The following is a 20,743-nucleotide window of genomic DNA, read 5'->3' as shown; positions in this document are numbered from 1 at the left end:
CCGCGTGTGACGCACCCCTGGGCCTGTGTCGCGCAGCGTTGCGCACGCGGGAGCTTACCCGGAGCCGGATCTGTTGAGGGTTGTAGTCTCGTGGCGGTGACCCGGTCCGTGCCCAGGGAGTCAGACTAAGTGGCGCGGTATTAGCGGTAGATGTTGGACGACTACGCCACCCGTTGAATGCAGCGAAGGAGCTGCTGCTGCAGGGCAGACCGCTGAGGCCGGTGGTAGGATTGTGCAGCGTGATAGTATCACCCCCAACGGGAGGGGTATGGCCTCAGGGCAGCCGACGTGGATGATGGGGTAGCAGGAATCACTCAGAGACGATGCGGTGTAATTCAGGGTCTTTACTGGTGATAAAGATAGACCCTCCCGGAGTACTGGCTAGCGATCGGGGCCTGGTCAGTCCTTGAGCAGATGGGATCTCCCCTGGCCAGGCGGAGTTGTAGGCCTCCCAAACTGACTGTACTCTTCTGGCTACCTTGCTAGAGGCGAGTATAAGTAGCCCACGTCCCTGAGTGTACCGTGTGGTGCTCACCCGTATGGCCGGTGACTCGGGGCCTTCTAGTGGCGTCCGCTCCACGACGGCGGTGCTGGTCCCACGCGTGTGACCGTGCCTTCGGGTTTCTTGGCCAGAGGACCTGAAATCCCCTGCCGGGCGGTTTCTGCTGCTGGGTAAAGATTAGTCCCCACAGCCTCGGACTCCGGGTCCGGTGATAGCTTCTCAGTCAGGGCGAGCTCTGCAGCTGCCAGCCCCTGACTCCTTATAGCACTGCTCCCACAGAGCTCCTGATGTTCTTTTCCTATATCTGCTTCTCTTCTCTGTCTCTACTTCTTCTCTACTCACTAACCCTGCCTCAGCCCTAGGTTTATATAGGGGAAGTTCTTCCCCTCCAAGGACTGGGCAGGAGGTGTGGCATGCACAGGATCCCTGACCAAGAGACCTCCCACCTGCTCTCAGACATAACATTGCTGTTACTGTGGAAACCAGACCCCTGGGGTGCCACATTCCCCCCTAGTGAAATTTAGTACTTCGGGACTAAACATATTTTTAGAAAAACATAACAAGGTATAAACAATAATAATACAATAAGAAAAACACATAAAGATGGTTACAGCGTGTCCGCAACCGGGTGCAGTCTTTGAAGAAAACAAAGGTGTCCATTTCACCAAAACAGGGAGACGTAACCAGGTAGGGGTCTGTCCTGCCCCGAGTCCTTAACAGTCTTTTAGTCCATTCCTGGGTTACGCTCCAACCAATTGTACAAGGATTCCCGGTAAATCCACCAAGGACTCCTAAAAATAACTAGAACACATAATTATTTACAAGTAACAGACAGGTGACCACAAATAAAACAATTTAAACACTTCAAATCCTCCAACGTGCGGGTAACTGGCCTCTAGTGGCCCTAGTGGACCTACGGAGTTGACTGTCTGGCCCTGAACTACAGGGTGTAGGAGCTGTCAAGGGTAAACTGGGCAGCTGTCTACGGGCTCCTTGGCTCACTAGGGGTACGGCAGGCTCACTATGAGCAGAGGGTTGATCCTCCTGTTCTGCTTGTGTGGAGTCTTCTGCCTCCTGGACCGGCTGCTCTTCCAGCTCTACCTGTTGCTCCGTAGGCACTTGGGATGCTGGTTGGAGGAACGTGAGGACGGGTACCACAACTGCACCATTGACTTGAGTCCAGGACCGAGGGAAGTCTCCGAGCACAGTACTAACCATATCTTCCCTTTCCTCTACGGGTCGATGGTCTTCTTGTTCCTCTTCAGGGTTCCATAGCTGTTCAGGACACTTCTTCAGGTGATCCCGGGATACAATGGCTATGGTCTCCCCTCCGTCTTTACTGATGGTACAGACTTTCAGGTTCTCGTGGCTTGAGGGCAGTACGGTGTACGGGTCCTTCTCCCACTGGTCGTCCAACTTGTGGAGCCGTCTTTTCCTCTTCAAGACCTGCTCTCCGGGTACCAGGGGAACAGCGGGAGCATACTGGTTGTAAGTTTTCTCTTGTCTTTCCCTAGCCTGACAGAGACTTCGCTCCACGCTCTCCTGTACTTTCCGGTACTGCCGCTGCCTCCCTGTGTCCCAGTCTGCTTCTGGTGAAGTGTCCTCGGGTGTCAGGACTCCCATTTCCAGGTCAACAGGTAACTTACCAGGTCTCGCCCTCATTAGGTAAGCCGGGGTACAGTTGGTGGAACCTACCGGGATGTGGTTGTATAGGTCCACTAGATCGGGCAGCTTCTCAGGCCACAGACTGCGTTCTTCCAGGGGCAACGTTTTCAGGAGATCCATTACCACCTGGTTCATTTTCTCACAAAGTCCATTAGTTTGCGGATGATAGGGTGTCGTCCTTATCTTCCGGCAGCCATACAGATTGCAGAATTCCTGGAAGACCTCCGCTTCAAAGGCAGGTCCCTGGTCCGTCAGCACTTGGTCCGGGTACCCGTGTGGACGGCAGAAGTGCTGCTGGAAGGCTCTAGCTGCTGTTTGAGCCGTTAAGTCCTTAACGGGGACGACAACCAAGAACCGGGAGTAATGATCCACAATGGTTAACGCGTAGACGTAGCCACTTCTGCTTGGGGTCAGTTTTACATGATCCAAGGCCACCAGTTCCAACGGCTGCCGGGTGACGATGGACTGCAGGGGAGTCTTCTGGCTGGCACGGTCCTTCCTTCTTAGGTTGCACGGGCCACAGTCTCTGCACCACCTCTCGATGGTTCCCCTCATGCCTACCCAGTGGAACCGCCCACGCAGCAGGAACTCCAGCTTCTTCCATCCGAAGTGTCCAGCCCCGTCGTGGTATGCCTCCATCACCATGGCTGCGTCTCTCCGTGGCACCACTACTTGCCAGATTAGTTCATGCGTCCGGGAGTTAACCATTCTGCGCCACAACTTCCCCTTGTAAAGGAACAGTCGACTCTTCTCAGCCCACAGTTGCTTGGCTTCCTCCGGAGCGTCTGGGTCAAGGCGAGCCTCTGGCCGAGTCAGCATCTCCTTTACCAGCCGGACGGCAGGGTCACTGTCTTGCGTTTCCTCCCAGTTGTAGTGAGGCAAGGGGTTAAACGTAGCGGCTTGCTTACTCCTTACCCGATGGGAATACTGGATAGTCCCATGACGGTGGAACGCGGGGAGTTCGACTTCTTCCAGTCCCTCTGGAGCTTCTCCTACGTCCGGTAGGTTTGGCATCCTGGACAGGGCGTCCGCGTTGGTATTGGAGCGTCCTGCCCGGTATTTGATTGTGAACTCGTAGTTGGACAGACGGGCCATCCATCTCTGCCCTAGGGCACCGAGTCTTGCCGTGTCCAGGTGTGTCAACGGGTTGTTATCCGTGTACACGGTGAACCGGGAAGAAGCGAGGTAGTGCTTAAAGCGTTCGGTGACTGCCCACACCACTGCCAGGAACTCTAGCTTAAATGAGCTGTAATTCTCAGGGTTTCTTTCGGTGGGTCGCAGTTTTCGGCTAGCGTAAGCGATTACTCGTTCTTTCCCCTGCTGGATCTGGGACAGTACAGCTCCTAGCCCGATGTTACTTGCGTCGGTGTAGAGGATAAAGGGCTGGCTGTAATCAGGGTACGCCAGGATTTCATCCCTCGTGAGGGCCATCTTCAGCTGACGGAAGGACTCTTCTTCTAACTTCTCCCATTTGAAGGGCGGCTTCTGGTTCTTGGCCTTCCGGGACTGGCCTATCAGGAGGTCCTGCATAGGAGCTGCCTTTTTGGTGAAACCGGGGATGAATCTGCGGTAATAGCCTACCAACCCGAGGAACTGCCGCACTTCCTTTACACTGGAGGGACTTGGCCATTCCTTAATTGCGGTGATCTTATCAGGGTCGGGAGCCACTCCGTCAGCGCTCACCACGTGTCCCAGGTACTGCACCTTTGGTTTCAAGAGGTGACACTTGGAGGGTTTTACCTTTAAGCCGTAGCTTGCCAGAGCTTCGAACACTTCCGCCAGGTGTTTCAGGTGGTCCTCATAAGTCTTGGAATATACGATGACATCGTCCAGGTACAACAGGACCGTCTCGAAGTTTCTGTGGCCCAGACAGCACTCCATTAATCGTTGGAAGGTTCCCGGTACGTTGCAGAGTCCGAACGGCATACAGGTAAACTCGCTAAGTCCCATCGGGGCGGTGAATGCGGTCTTCTCCCGGTCCGCCTCTGCTACAGGAACCTGCCAGTACCCGCTAGTGAGATCCAAGGTAGAGAAGAAGTTAGCAGATCTTAAAGCAGCCAAAGACTCCTCTATCCTTGGTAAGGGGTACGCATCCTTGTGTGTGATACGGTTAATTTTCCGGTAATCTACACACATCCTCATGGTGTTGTCTTTCTTTTTGACTAAGACTAGTGGAGCTGCCCAGGGGCTACAGCTATCCCTGATCACCCCAGCCTCCTTCATGTCCCTAAGCATCCCCTTGGCGTGTTGGTAGTGTGCAGGGGGTACGGGTCGATACCTCTCTTTTATAGGAAGATGGTCTCCCGTGGGGATGTGGTGTTCTACCCCCTTGACTCGCCCGAAGTCTAACGGGTGTTTACTAAACACTCTCTCGTACTCTTGAACCACCCGATAGACTCCCTGTTTCTGGTGTGAGGGAGTGGAGTCAGTACCCAAATGTAGTTGCTGACACCAGTCCTCCATTGTTTCCTTAGAGCCGTTACCTTCCTCCGGGGAAGATGGAGGCAAGGGTTCTACGGACTGTATGGAATTTTGATTGATGGTATACAATTTGGCTAGCGTGGCATACCGGGGCAGGTACACTTCCCTCTTCCCGATATTTATTATGCGAACGGGCACCCTCCCATGGCGTACATTGACCACCCCCCGTGCTGTCAAAATGGTGGGCCTACTGTCTGAGTAAACTGGTTCTACCATTGCCTGGTAATCTCTACCTCTCAGACCAATAGCTGCCCGGCACCAAATCATCATTTCACTTTTTGGGGGCATGGCAATAGGAAAAGGGTCACACATTCTTACGCTACCAATCTCACCACCAGAGAGTTCTATCTGTTGCCGTCGCATCAGTGCCCGGATCTCTTTTTGGAGCACTTGCTGCTGGCCGGAGCTGGCGTTCTTGGCAACCTGTTGTAAAAGGAAAATCACCTCTGCAAGACAATTTTCAATTACATTAGTTCCTAGAGTTATCTTTGGGTGACTCTCGTGTTTGTCAATGTCTACAATGATCAGTCCCTGTGCTGCCAGTTCGACCCTACCGATTTTAATGGTCACCTCTTTAAATCCAATCTGTGGCACGGGCTGACCATTGCTGGCGATGATACTCAAGTCGTCGTCAGGGTAGCGGGTGATATCCGAGTCATTCCAGTACTGCTTGAAGAGCACGTACGGGATAGTGGTAACCTGTGACCCGGTGTCCAGTAGGGCACTCATGGGGATGCCATCCAGTACCACGGGCAAGACTGGACGTCCTCCCACATATTTGTCGCGCCAGTTCGATGGGCCTGATGATCTTTTTCCTGGGGTTTGGCCCTCTACCCCAGGTTGTGCCAGTTTAAAGGACAGTACATTGCCATATGTCCGGGTTGATTGCAGCGGCGGCAGATGGGTTGTCCGTCCTCGTTGTATCGGTCGCTGGGTCTTCCTCTGGCCGGTGGGGTCCTCCTTGGTCGACGCCACGGGATGTCCTCCGGTCCGGATGCCAGCTGGATCTTCCCTGGAGTGGAAACCTGTAAAGACTGCACAGTTCGGGTTAGCGCGGCAACGCTTTTAGCTAGCTCTTGGACCTGATGGTGCAGGTCTGGAGCCGGGTCATTGTTCAAAGCCTGCGCATCAGCTCCCACAGGCCCTGCCGACAAGGGTGCCGCCTCCTGGTGGTAAGTGGTAGTGGGGCGTCTGTGGGTCACAACGCCACCTGGTGCCGGTTCTCGGAGCACCCGGATGGCTCTGTCCTTGAACTGTGCAAATCCCAGATGAGGGTCCTGTAAGGCCATTGCCCGCAACTGGGTTCGGTGGGCATTGCAATATAAACCCTCTATAAATTGTTCAGTCAACAGCCTGTCCTCGTCTCCCACGCCGTCAGGGTCGGTCTGCTTAATGGCTCTCAGGGCCTCTTGTAGGTTCAGGGCATAGTCCCTTATACTCTCATGTGCCCGCTGTTTGCACCCGTAGAATCTAAGCTTGATCTCGGCTGAGGTGCGAGTATCAAAGGTGTCCCTCAGCCGGGTTAGTATCTCTGCGACAGTCCTCCTCCCAGGTGGCCAGGACTTTACCTCCCTTTGGGCTGCCCCGGTTAATTGGGCCACCAGGATGCTCACTTTTTGCTCCTCTGTGAGGGGATACACCTGGAAGAGGCTATCCAGCTTTTCTCTAAAGTCATGCAGGGTATGTGACTCCCCTGAGTACTGGGGTAGCCAGGCTGCCCCCGGGATATAGGGCATGGTGAAAGGCATGACCGCAACAGCGGTGGCGCTGGCGGGGGTTGAAGCGGTGAAGCTCTCCTCCGTATCCGACATCCTTCTCCCCCCTAGTGGACCGTGGCCTACCTTGCGATGATCCTCTTCCGTAGGCCGCGGCTCCGCAGTGGATCGTCAGGGTTGAGGACCTTCCGACGCGCTCCTGTGACGTCGGCGTCTGCTGGGCTCCTTCCAGGACCTTACGCAACGTCCGGACGTGAGGCGGGGCTTCAGTTCTCGCGCGCTTTCGGAGTCCACGCCCCTCTTCTTCCCGCGCGGCGTCGTCAAGATGGCGTCCAACGGCGGGAAAACTCCACGGATGGCGGGAAGAAGGCAGAAGATGGCGCCGGATGGCGGGAAAACTTCGCGGATGGCGGGAAGAAGACAGAAGATGGCGCCGGATGGCGGGAATCTTCACCACTGGTAAGTTTGAACAGTCTTTTTCAGGCACGCAGTACCCGGTGGTTGCGGGCACGAGATCCTGCCAACTACGCCAAAAGTTGACGCACCCCTGGGCCTGTGTCGCGCAGCGTTGCGCACGCGGGAGCTTACCCGGAGCCGGATCTGTTGAGGGTTGTAGTCTGGTGGCGGTGACCCGGTCCGTGCCCAGGGAGTCAGACTAAGTGGCGCGGTATTAGCGGTAGATGTTGGACGACTACGCCACCCGTTGAATGCAGCGAAGGAGCTGCCGCTGCAGGGCAGACCGCTGAGGCCGGTGGTAGGATTGTGCAGCGTGATAGTATCACCCCCAACGGGAGGGGTATGGCCTCAGGGCAGCCGACGTGGATGATGGGGTAGCAGGAATCACTCAGAGACGATGCGGTGTAATTCAGGGTCTTTACTGGTGATAAAGATAGACCCTCCCGGAGTACTGGCTAGCGATCGGGGCCTGGTAAGTCCTTGAGCAGATGGGATCTCCCCTGGCCAGGCGGAGTTGTAGGCCTCCCAAACTGACTGTACTCTTCTGGCTACCTTGCTAGAGGCGAGTATAAGTAGCCCACGTCCCTGAGTGTACCGTGTGGTGCTCACCCGTATGGCCGGTGACTCGGGGCCTTCTAGTGGCGTCCGCTCCACGACGGCGGTGCTGGTCCCACGCGTGTGACCGTGCCTTCGGGTTTCTTGGCCAGAGGACCTGAAATCCCCTGCCGGGCGGTTTCTGCTGCTGGGTAAAGATTAGTCCCCACAGCCTCGGACTCCGGGTCCGGTGATAGCTTCTCAGTCAGGGCGAGCTCTGCAGCTGCCAGCCCCTGACTCCTTATAGCACTGCTCCCACAGAGCTCCTGATGTTCTTTTCCTATATCTGCTTCTCTTCTCTGTCTCTACTTCTTCTCTACTCACTAACCCTGCCTCAGCCCTAGGTTTAAATAGGGGAAGTTCTTCCCCTCCCAGGACTGGGCAGGAGGTGTGGCATGCACAGGATCCCTGACCAAGAGACCTCCCACCTGCTCTCAGACATAACATTGCTGTTACTGTGGAAACCAGACCCCTGGGGTGCCACACGTGCATACCACGTGTACGCGGCCAGTGTGTGAGACTGCTTGCCGGTGTTAGGAGTGAGCATGCAGCTACAACTTTAGCTGCCGCTGATATAACATTGCCCACTCCTGGCACCGTGACGGAGATTGAGGAGTGACAGTGCAGCCTTGTATATAGCTGCTTTGATAGATCACCGTCTGCTCCTCATACCGCTGCGGGGCTTGATAATAGGGGTGCAGCATACCGTCAGTAACGGGGACGACACACCCCCACAATATATTTTGGGTTGAATCTTGCGGGGATTCCGCTTCATTCATTTGTGGGGTCACTTATAATATAAGAGTGACCCATACTAATATGTGACAGAAGAAAACCTCATAATAGTTATAACTGTCACATCCACTATTATCCACAAAGAATACTGTATAATTAATTATTCTGAATCAGAATGTAGCGGTGACCCACAATGATTTCTCATAATTACTCATGCAGAGTAAATAGGGAAATATACAATTAAAAGGGACAGCACAATATAATTCCCCACCTCCAACTTTGAGGGACATAGGTGGTGGATCTGTATAATTTATCTGGCTGTGACATATAATACAGGACTTATAGGGTCAGATTTTATAAATTAATATCGACCCCATATGCATCCACTTGGATGTATGTTAGAATTTGATTTTACAATTAAACACTAGTATTTTAATTGAATCCATATTAAAAGTTATATTTTATATTTATTCACACTCTTTTTCCCCCTTATATTTCCAGGTAAAATCAAACACCCATTATTAGGCTATGTGCCCACGATGCAGAAATGCTCCGGATTTTTCCTGAGCGTTTCTGCATCTCCCTGGTAGAAAAAAACGCATGCGGATTGTACATGTGGATTGTACATGCGGATTGTACATGCGTTTTTCCTGCCAGGGACATGCGGATGTGAAGCATTCTTCACTTGCATTTCCGCAAACGGCATAGATTTATATAGTGTGACCGTAAGAATGGTAAAAAATAAAAATTATACTCACCTTCCGATGGCCCCCGGTATCCTTGTCCTCTGCGTTCGGTGTGTTGGGCAGCTCGCGGTGGTCTAAATGGACCTTCCATGACGTCATTTAGTCATGTGACAGGTCACGCGACAGCCAACGTCAATGGTCGCGTTACCTGTCACATGACTAAATGACGTCATGGAAGGTCCACTTAGACCATCGCGAGCCGCCGGGAAGCCAGGACGCATCGCTAAGGAGACCAGGGGCCATCAGAAGGTGAGTATAATGTATTTTTTAATTTTAAATTCTTTTTTTTTACAGGTACTATGGTACCCGGGTCTGGAGGAGAGTCTCCTCTTCTCCAGACCCGGGTACCATCCGCACATTGAATCGTTTAATTTCCGCATGTGCACATGTAGTCATGCAGATATTAAGCGATTCAATGCAAGTCAATGGCGGCAAAAACGCCGCGATTACACAAAATAATTGGTAATGCTGCAGATTTTTCCGCAATGATAATCCGCAGTGGAAATTTCCGCAGCATGTGCACAGCACATGCGGATTATCATTGGGGAACATGGCAGACCTTCTACCAAGCGTTTTTAAGCATTTCTGCAGCAGAATTGCCGCTGCGGAAATGCTTAAAAAACGCATAGTGGGCACACAGCTTTAAAGAGGTTGTCCACGACTTTATCATTGATGACCTATCCTTAGGATAGGTCATGAATGTCTGATCGGTGAGGGTACGACACCCGGCACCCCTGCTGATCAGCTGTTCTCGGTGCCAGGAGCCGCAGTCGGGCACTACACATCCACCCCCTATTAATTTGAATAGGGGCGGATGTGCAGTACCCGGCCGCGGCCACTATCAGTAGTCGGAGCTTTTCCGTAACTGAGCACTTCTTCAATCGAGAACAGCTGATTCGCGAGGTGCCGGGTGTCGCACCCTCACTGATCAGAGATTAATGACCTATCGTAAGGATAGGTCATCAATGATAAAGTAGTGGACAACCTCTTTAATAATGGGTGTTCGATTTTACCTGGAAATATAAAAATACTACATTTTTGCTACTAATATTTTGTTGGATTTATTTTGATGAATCCTGCTATGAAATTAGCATGTGTAATCCTTTGAAAGTTTGACACAAAAATATCAGCAATTTTGTTAGGATTCTCTTAAATGATGATCATATGCTGCGACCCCCAATGAGATCAAGAACAATGGAAGGCCAATGATCCTCTAAATGCCATGTGCATTTTTTTTGTCTCAAGTTTTGGCTCTCTGAGGCATTGTTTTTCTTTTTAATGTAAATTAAACTATGATGAACAAACAGTCTTTAATTTAAACAGGAGACCCCCAAGCCTGGGTCTATACAGCTACTTTGGCTGTGACACGGGCTGCGTGGTCCAAGATTGCTCTATGCCACTAACAGATTGCAGCATTATTCAAGTGAATGGGGACAGATTTGCACCCACAAGGTACTGTGACCATGACAAGCAAGTTGCAAAAAAGTCTGAAATGGTTGTAGTACGTTGTGGATCACAATGTGACCACCATTTAGCAGTTTTATACAGCAATCTTTGGTAGAATGACTTTCTGTCGTGGCCAAAGTCGCTGTGTAGCCCCAGGCTAAATAAAAAACACACTGAGTCCTTTGTAACAATCAGTTAGGGTCTTAGTGCATGAACCCCCACCTTTGACGTGTTAGATATCTAAATGTTATATGTAATAATAGGTAAATAAATTACTATACCCTTAGAAGTGTTTGACAGATAACAGGTGAAGAATCTTTGGCACTAAAAAATTGATTATGTAATGATTTTACTTGTCACATAGTGATAGATGATTCATTTTTTTCTTTTGCTAAATTAAAAAGTTACATTTTTTTTGTACCAAATTAGTGTAAAGGAGAAAATGCCCTAAAGAAAGACTTTGGCCCCGATTCATTCAGATGAGCGTTTTCATGCCGGTCTTGTTGAGAGGACCCGGAAAGAGTGCGAGGTGCTTGATTCATAAGGAGGCGTGTGCCTCTTAATGAATTAGGTGAGGCGTGAAGCGGCGTGCCCCTCGCCACAAATTTTACTCCATTCAATGGCTGAAGTGAGATTTGTGATGTAAGGTACGCCACTGCTCATCAAGAATTTGACATGAGTGGTTGCCACAACCCATCACATCCCTAACCCCCCCACCGTGTCACCAAAAGTTGCAATTTTATGCGCAGCCTTACATTTTGCAAAAATGTTGTGAACTTACAAAGCTTTTTATCCCAGTTTTCAGGCATAAAAGCTTTGATGAATCGGGCCTCCTTTCATGAGTTGCTGCATTTAGTGATTTGTGAGCTCCAGCTTCTCTGGAGGATTTGGTGTGACTACGTCATGGATGTGCAAATTGCCTCTTCAGAGAGGAAGACAGCTTGAACCCTTTAATGAGCCTTGCCACATGACTTAGGATAAAAGCCAAACCAGAATCTCAATTTGCAGACACGTGTTTCGGGGTGTTTCCCCTCCTCAGTGCAAAGTAGGAAACCTAATTTGGCTGTATAAGAGGCCTCTGATTGAGATCTAAGGGGTCTAACATCTCTCCCACTCACTGACTTCAACAGGAACAGTAAAACACACCCACTGTAGTATGAAAATGTAGGCGCTCAAGCAGATTCCCCCAGTGATACGTGCTCTCTATCTGTAGTGTTGAATTGCAGTGTTTGATGGACAACCGGCTGATGGCTCTACATCATTAAAGTGATATGTAAAAAATTTAAGTTTTAACTCAAATGTATGTAAATGATTACGGTACATTTTATGCAAAATAATAGGAAAATAGAAATTTATTTTAATACCCGTTAGAACCATCTAAATGTAGCCCGTTTTATTTTTAATATATCTACAAATCTCTTATTAAAATACATTTTCTTCCATATTTCTGCTATTTACAATAGTTCTTACTTTACTGCATAATTATTGTAAACCTGGACTGTATTTTTATGAAGTTGCACATTAGGCTGGATTCATATTATACCTTCCATCTTGTAAAAGTTCACATCTTTTAATTTCTTTCTTTACACATATTTTTTGTAATAATTTATACTCATCTATTAAATTAGGATTTCCTTGTTAGTGCTAACTTGGGGACAGAGAATACATCTGCGCAGCAAGGCTGGTCTTACAAATTCCGATTTTGTGAGGATCGGACTTTAGATCTGTTTATTAGGATTGAATACAATTGTACAACAAATGTACAGCGATTTTTAATGGAAAATTAATGATTAGCATTCAGCCTGGTATTGAAATATATGTAGTTTTTGACCTTCAGAAGATCAGACATTCATATGATAGAAGCATTTCCATACAAATATGCTGGCGCTAAATTCTATCAAAAATAAAAACGTTATGATCAGTGTGGGCAGAGACTGCATGTAAGATCCTAATATAAAAGCCAAAATTTAGTCTATTTCAGACATATGAGAACATCATCACTAATTTAGTTATAGTGTAAAAAAAACTAATTGTGATAGTCTTATAATTTGAATCAATGTAAATTTTGCAAATATGAAATCAAACGAAAAATATACACAAAAAACACAGTTTTATTAAAATTAGATTCCACATTGGAAAAGTGTGTGTCCAATTACATAGTAGAAATAACAAGTGGCAAGAATTATCATGTAGGAAGCCTTATCTGAGTTCTGCATCAGCACAATGATCAGGGTAGTAATACAAACTGCCTGAAATAGGGACTGTAATCTGCTGATTGGTTTCATAGGGCATCTTCAGTGAAAATTCCCTACAGGTTTTAGATTAAATGCTAAAAAAAAACAAAAAAACGACTGAGTGATTTTTTTTTTACAAAAATAAGAAGCACAAAAATATTTTTTTCACTTCACAGTCTAAACCAGCCCATACAGAGCTATCGGCCATTACGTCCAGCCCTTCTAAAGAAGCAAGTAGACTACTACTGTCTAGCAGCATGTATATGATGTGCATGAATATAAATCACTAGATGGTGGCCTATTCTAACGCATCGGGTATTCTAGAATATGTATGCGGCCGACCGGGCGCGACTAATCAGCGAAGCAGTCTTTAAATGGGTTGTGCACTACTTTAAATTTACCCCCCAATGTATCCCCCAGGGCTCCTAATGAATTTTGTAATTCCGTCATGTTGTCAATACTGCTTGTGACAACATCGCTGACCACGCACAGCCAGCACGTAATTCCGTTTAAATTTGGCGCCAATATTGCTGATTGGTCGAACCGTGTTAGTGAGGACCGGGGAGCGGCGCTACCTGTGCGGGTACTTCCGCTGCGAGTCATCTCCCGGCTGCATCGCCGCTGACCTCCATGCGGCTACGGTCGGGAGATCAGCGGCTAGGGCCGCTGATCTCCCGACGGCAAGTGTGAAGGGAGGACCGGGGAGCGCAGCCGCCTAGGCTGCATCGCCGCTGACCTCCGTGCAGCAGATGAGCCGCTAACGGCCGCCATCTTGTTCTGAAATCCTGCGTCGCTGATTGGCCGCGGCCGGACCAATCAGCGACGCGGGATTTCCTGGACGGACAGACAGACGGGATAAGCCGACTATATAGTAGATAGCTCTTTTTTTTTATAACAGCCGTCTCTGAAACTGTAGACTTTATAGATAGGATTTAGAATGTTTAAAGGGGTATTCTCAACTCCGAGACCCTATCCCAATATGTAGCAGGTGTAATAACAATAATATTGGCAAATTCCTCCAATGTAGAAATGTAGTATAGTTCTTCTGAATCGCCATGTTGCTTACCCCATGTGCAGGGCACTGCAGTAGCTTAGGTATCTGCAAAAACCAGAGCACTGGCAGAAAAACGCTCTGTACAATATGTGCTTTTTTAAGTGTGTTTTTGATGCATTTTTACTTGTATTTTTCCCTATTCATTTGAATGGGTGAAAAATGTTGCATAAACACAAATAATTGACATGCTGCAGAAATGCAAAAATTAGTGGAAGGTTCTATTCTGCAAGGAAAAATTAAGCAGCATATGCAAGAGATTTCAGAAATCTCAATCACTTTGCAGATACTGTAAAATGCTACTTTTTTTCCCAGTGGAAAAAATGAAGCAAGCAACATGCAAGGTGTGAACAAGCCCATACTAGATGGGCACATAATGAACATATGCTTATTATAATTCAAATGGATTAAATATAGATTTTATAATTTTATATATTACATATGGTTTAATACACATTATGTACAGAGCCCAATGGAAAAGTTTTAATATACTGTACATATAGTATGAACTTCTTGCTTTACAGAAATAAAAAAGAACTATTTAGTGGGAATATATAATTAATATTCTATTATGTACCATTAGTTTATGCATCTGTGTTGGTTTTACAATTTATTATCCATAATGTTACAACAATATTAAAGAGGCAATCCCCTTCTACATTTATGGCAACATAAAAGTATAGCAGATGCGGATCTCACTAATGGTACCTGCATGTATCTTGAGAATGAGGCCCTAATATGTGCAGCTGTCAATGGAGAGGTGGTCAAAATTCCCATTCATTGTATTCAAATTTCTACTACCTCTGCGCTGAAAGTTGGGAAACGTGGTCCTGTTCTGGAGATATATGTGGATCTTTTCGGTGAGACCAGTACCTACTATACAATTTATTCCTGGAGAAAGGCGAAGGTCCGGCGCAGAAACGCATTGGTATTACTAAAAACTGTTTTGGAATCCCAAGGCTAAACATGCCAGCATCCATTTTGCTACCATACCTTTATGACATATATTGAGAATATTCTATAAATGTGTAAGAATGGATTGGGGTGGGTTTTTGGGGTGCTTTATAAAGCCTTTGAATATTCATTACCCTAACATTCCTGCTGTTCATGACTTTTGATATTATTGGTGGAGGAGGTAAAGGCTTATATGTTACAATATAGCAGATTGGTCTTGTAATTAGAATACCTACATAGTACTGTATAAAACAGAAAATAAGTCTAATTTATTTTTATATTTTCTTACTTTATAGATGAGTTTTGAATGAATAGTTGTAATGCACTTAAAGGGGTTGACTACTTTTGGCAATCTTTTTTTTTTGTTAGAAAAATCCCCAGAAAATATTAGCTGTAGTATGAAAGAGGATTCTGGCAGCGATGGTTACATTACCCTTCAGTGAAATCACAGGAGCCCTAGGAAACTAAAGGCAATAAAAGGACTTGCTGGGTCCTTCAGATACAGAGATGTGTTCTGTAGCTGCTCTTATCTTTTCCAAATTGATTGAGATCAGACCTTAAGGAACAACAGTTTAAAATGCAAATGGAAAAGAGAGTTTTCTAAAGTAGATAACCCTTTCAAGACCCAGAGTGCTTGTGAAAGCTAAGCACAAAACAAAGAGAATCTGGTATAAATATATCTGCAGTTTCCAAAGGAGTCCTTAAAAGTTCCAGTTGTCATTTTGCTAAAAAAATGTTTTCAAGGAGGTTCTCTGGTGTCTCTCATACTTGCATTTTGAGCTGATGACATTATGTTGACAGATGAATGCCATGGCGCGTGTACTAATGGCAGGTGTCAGACATGTATCCTATTCTAATGAATTGGACAAGTGCACCATACCAGTTGGCTGTGTGCATGTAATAGCAGACACCTGTTGAAGCAGCACAACAATGGCTCTCGCCTTCTGATGTGGAAGTGAGAGGCGCTGGAGAATACCTTTAATGCTCTTGTCAAATGCAAATGAGGTCTATCAGGTTAGGAAGATGGAGATGCTGTAGAGTTACTAAAAGGGCAGAGACAGACTGCTGTATTTCTCATGCGAGGATCGCATCATAAACCTCGTACTTGCCGGCACCTCCCTGACCTGAGCTTGACTGTTGCATAGAAATTCATCACACTGTCATGCTCAAGTCAGGAGAGCTGCTGGCCAGTCCGTTCAATGCGATGCGATCATCGCATGAGTTACACGGCAGTCTGTCTCTGCCCAAATAGTGGTGGTGCTTTGGGAGGCAAAATGATTCTGACAGGTTCCCTTTAAATGTCATCCATTCTTTAGATTTCACTCATCATTCAGAAGCTTTCACAAATGCTTACAGATGTATGTTACATGACTGTCTTTACAAGCTATCTATTCCAGGTTTGGGACTATTATCGAAACTTTACAATAGCTTCAGTTTTTAGCATAGACAATCCAGAGCAGCATTTTGGAAGGAATTTTATTGCGGTCACATTAAAGAAAAAGTGGTTTGGGAGGGTAAGATAGTCTGTAACATATTATTATCATTACCCTTGTTAGTAACCCAAGTATTTATGGCAATATATACTGGCAGCCATGAATTATGGCTTATGGTTGTTCACTGTACACTTTGGAACACTTGATCACAAGGCCAGCCATGCACATACGTTCTGCCGACAGCCGTCTTCCCCAAGACATAAATATGCACATTTTCGCCTCAAGTTTATTTAAAACAGGCAGAAAAAGAGAAAAGCTGATGCCAGACACCTGTGGTGACATGAATCTAATCTGTGCAAGCAGCCTAAAGGCCCCCATACACATTGGACTAATGGTGGTTGAACCATACCTAATGTGTATGGGGACAGTGGCCGACTTCTGGTCTGCGGCGATGTCGATTGCACATTGTTAACCCATTCCTGAGCCACTGGCTGATGTGTCAGTCTGCAACTTTCTCATAGAGAACACAGGAGTGAGGGGTGCTATGTATGGCCGTCTGCCGAACGAATGGCTGAAGCATCATTCGGCCATCAGACATCTCATGTGTATGACCAGCTTAAGAACTGGCAGTGAACTGATGGCATTGGCAGCATGTTGATTACAAATCATATTGTTATGCGGTGAGAAATTAGATTCACTTTCAATCAAATCTATTATTTCCTTCTTTTATTTTTTATAATTTTTTGGTGTAGAAAAAGCTAATCACACAGTTGCTCTTCTATAATGCTTTCCCAGCCAACCACATACATATAAGTTCAATACTATAAATCAAATGAAAAGATGACAAATGAGAAAGGACTTATGACCTTCTGGACTACATGCATACTGTATGTATGTATGCATATCCATGTGATAATGTTGGCTTACAAAGGATTTGAAAATATGCACATTATGAAACCCTTTTTTTATCAATTTACCATTCGGCAAAAAATGTAATAAAATATTGGGTTTTTTTTAAATTCTCACTCTACTATTTTTAGATATTACACAATTGCTAGAGAAACATAATTATTTCACAAGTAAATCTGGCCGACCTTCCAATCTGTATAGGGGGTGTCACGACTTTTATGCCGATGGCAGATGTTAGTAATAAGAAGGCCTGGGCTTTTGGTTTTCAATACGCTGCTCCTTTTATTGTCAGGAGACATAAGCCGCAGAAGCTGGTGTCTGACAATGGCGTACTCTTCTCTACCCATACAGAACACATGCGCATTTGGCTGAGCCCAACATGCTGGTATATGGGAGAACACCTGACAGCTATCTAAATTGTATGGCTGCCTCAAAATCCTCAGGGTACACATGACAGTCTCTACTGCTTTGTGTTATCAGTTGAAGAATTTAATACAACTACCTTACTCACTTTCTATAGATGGTGAATATTTAAAGAAGTTGTCCAGGACTAAACAACTGTAGGATAAGTCACCCTGACACCTAGCGCTTTTACTTATCGGCTGAAATCTACTTCGACAGTTGCTGGATGTCAACGATGTACTGGCGGAACTCAGAAGCTCCGTACATTGCTTACCGGCTGCTGCCAGTTGTTGTGCCTTATCTCCTATTCTATGGATAAAGTAGGCCATCAATTGTTTAGTCCCATAGGCAACCCTTTGCCTGTCAAAAGAGTAATGGTAAGACCTTATTCAGGCGTCTAATTTTCTCATGTTCGATCAGACTTTCATCAGAGTTTGGTTCGAGTGTTATCAGTTTTTCTCGTACTTAGAGAAAAAAAAAGTTTGAAAATTGGACCGCACTCGGATATCATCCCTATTTCTTCATGGACCCATGGACTTGCATTGCCTATTTTGAGGCGACCCTAGGATCAAAATAGTACACATCCCTGAGATTTTCTGCAGACCACTCAGTCTGCAAAAAATCACGGACATGTCAATGGCGCCATAGACTATCAAAGGAATAAGTGCTATCAGTTAAAACCACACATAGCACTTATAAGTGAAAAATGGACGCCCGAATGAGGCCTAGAGGAGAATTTTGAAGCTGTAATTTGTATTCTGATAACTCCAGAATAAAGAACAATACTATTTAGTTCAAAGAGATTTCACAAAGGTAAAGGTGGATTTATCAATGTCATACTGATTAGATCTTCATAAGAGACCCTTAATACAGCTCTGGGTGACTTATTCCATAATTATCCAGCAGCTGGGTTTTTGTTTTTTTCAATCGGGCCAATTTCACATATCTGTGTTTTGCTGCCCATACACGGACCACTTTGCACGGACGGCCGAGGGTAGCTCGGCAGCTTGACATATATAAGGCTGCTGAGAAAGACAGATGGGTGAATGTGGCCTTAGGAAGGGCACTTAAACTTATTAATTGGGGGCGGACGGGCAAAACTGCAAATGACTAAATACGTTTTGTATTACAGGTGTAAAGTGCATGAACGACAGGTCAGACCTGGCATCTATTACAACAATCTGTATTATTAGAGACATAGGTCATAGACTTCATTTAAGTTAATAACAAAATAAAAAAACCTCATCCCTGCTACTTTATGAACACATCTTCCCTATTGGGTTTGGCTTGTTTGACTTTTGTAGCATTACAAGTTGAAGGTCAGTATTAATAAAAAGTAATCTTTGTTTCTAATGTACAGTAGCTGCATTAAGTTGATGACTTTCAAGGTCTATGGAGCCTGGGAACTGTGTGATCCCTTATTACAGGACAACAGTAGCTAAATATATAATTGAGGATTTTTAATTTTTAAGTATAAAGTCTATTCCGGAGGATGACTGTGAAGCTCAGGACTGTAGCTTGCTTGCTATCAGTGCATTAGGATGCAATGTTTCGCCTCAATCCGACACTTCATTTCATTGTTCCCTTTCTTTAGATATATACAGTCTATGTGCTGAGTGATTGCTGTCATCGAATGTCCATACTGTGCTAGCAATATTGGTACAAAGCCCTAGTGTTTGACTTTATAGTGACGATGTAGAAACTGTTGAAGTTTGACCAAAGGCATTAGTGAATTAGGTGGATAATACAATGACTGAAACGTAACAAGTTAAAATTTAAGGCCTTTATCTGTAAATGAGCGCTCTATTAGAAATCATCTATATACCATATTTACAGATGCTATAATATATATATATTTTTTTTCTTAAAAGTAACAGTTTTATGTTCACAGTGCCAATATCTGTACAGGTAGCATTTCACAACTCGTCAGTATTTTGGCATGGGGATCAGTAGCTCCATATATACAGAAAATAGAGCAGATACAGAAAATAGAGCAGATGCAAAAAAAAAAAAAAATACATCTGCTATAATGACATTTATAAACCCTTTGTGGTAATGTGGCCATGAGTTGTACGAAGCCAAACAAGTCCAGACAACAGTTTATTCCAACTCTCCTTTCACGGAGAGGCGCTTGCTGGCTCCAAAGTGGTGTGAAAACATTCAAAAGTGTCTGTACATTTGTAGGGATGTGTGGGTAGTGCTTCAATTATACCTTAGGTTCTGATCTAGACAATATAAAAAGTAAAAATAAAGAGCATATCTTGCTTGTGATACTTTACATATTCGTATAAAGTTGTCTTGTCACATAGATCTCTTCGGAGTCCAGTTGATGCTGGTGTTTTTTTCCCATTCTACTGTGGTTTTGTTCACTATTTTGTATTTGCTCGTGAACAAGGTTGGATGTCACTCAAGAGGTTGGGGGTAGTTTTCATTAAGCATTGAAACGCAGTAGAAAAGTGCTATGTTCCGCTACATTAGTCTGCATATGGCATTCTCTAGTTGGAAGGTTCATTCAGAAGAAACCACCTATTCCTGTGTCCTCATGTCTAATTAGACAGATTGATCACAGGAAAATTAGGGTACTGGTCTTGCCCAGTCTGAAATGAATGAGAGATGCTGGAAAGGCTGATATAACATGATACCAGACAGCAGGTAACCACTGTTACCCAGATTACTATACTCTGCTTCCTTCTGACCTCTCTTAGACCTGTTGTGTAAAGCAACAACAGCCCACCTGAGGTTGATAAGAATCCCTCTTCATTGAAAGCAGCTAAGGAAAAGGCAACAAAGACAATGGAAGATCTGGTCACTAGGGAGCTCCGCCTTCACTGATATTTTGGTTGCCTTTGCCTTCAGTTACTGGCCCCAGTCGATCTTTGCTCTTGCTGCGCTGCTTATGTAAAAGCGCTCTCCACTTGGACTTGTTCTTCCTGAGGTGATGTAGCATATTGACAGATAGAGGAGTGTCTCCTGTAAATCTCGCCCACTCCACAAACAGCGGCTCTGCAATGTAGGTTATAAAGCCTAAGGACGAAGGAGAGAAAGAATAGAAATGTCAAAAATTGCAGACCATAAGCTGTTTTACAAAGGCAATAATGCAACTTTAGTTTCATACTTTCCATCTTAGCTTTCCACCCAAGCGAGAAATTGTGTGACTCCAAAAACATTCCTTGTTGTCAGCCAAGTGCCAGGAAATTTTTGGTGATACCTTTTTATTAGTTGAGTAAAGACCCCCATACACATTAGATTCAGGCGGGTTCATCCAGCAGTCTTATGTGTATGGGGGCTCCCAACTCTCTCCCAATAGATGATTTTGGACTGTCTGATATCTGATTTTAGATAGCAGATCCTTTTGTTCTCTAAGGCCGGGGTCACATTACTGTATAGCATCCAATGCAAGAGGATCGCAGCACAGGTGCG

At 45.8% G+C, this 20,743-nt stretch overlaps 1 protein-coding gene across 3 annotated transcripts in view; it reads right to left on the bottom strand.

Moving 5' to 3' along the window:
* Positions 1-19,091: 19,091 nt before the first annotated feature.
* Positions 19,092-20,743, bottom strand: part of PDE7B (phosphodiesterase 7B) — a 500,526-nt gene continuing 498,874 nt past the window's right edge. For all 3 annotated transcript variants that reach the window (XM_073671310.1, XM_073671309.1, XM_073671308.1), the window contains one exon: positions 19,092-20,347. In XM_073671310.1, the coding sequence (XP_073527411.1) occupies positions 20,133-20,347 (215 nt within the window). In that variant the 3' untranslated portion in view covers positions 19,092-20,132. The remainder of the gene's footprint in view (positions 20,348-20,743) is intronic.

The sequence above is a fragment of the Phyllobates terribilis genome, unplaced genomic scaffold (assembly GCF_046119375.1).
Source record: "Phyllobates terribilis strain yellow unplaced genomic scaffold, ASM4611937v1 Scaffold_3__8_contigs__length_932513732, whole genome shotgun sequence".
In the NCBI taxonomy this organism is placed as follows: Eukaryota; Metazoa; Chordata; class Amphibia; order Anura; family Dendrobatidae; genus Phyllobates; species Phyllobates terribilis.
This window is presented reverse-complemented; position numbering and strand designations above follow the sequence as displayed.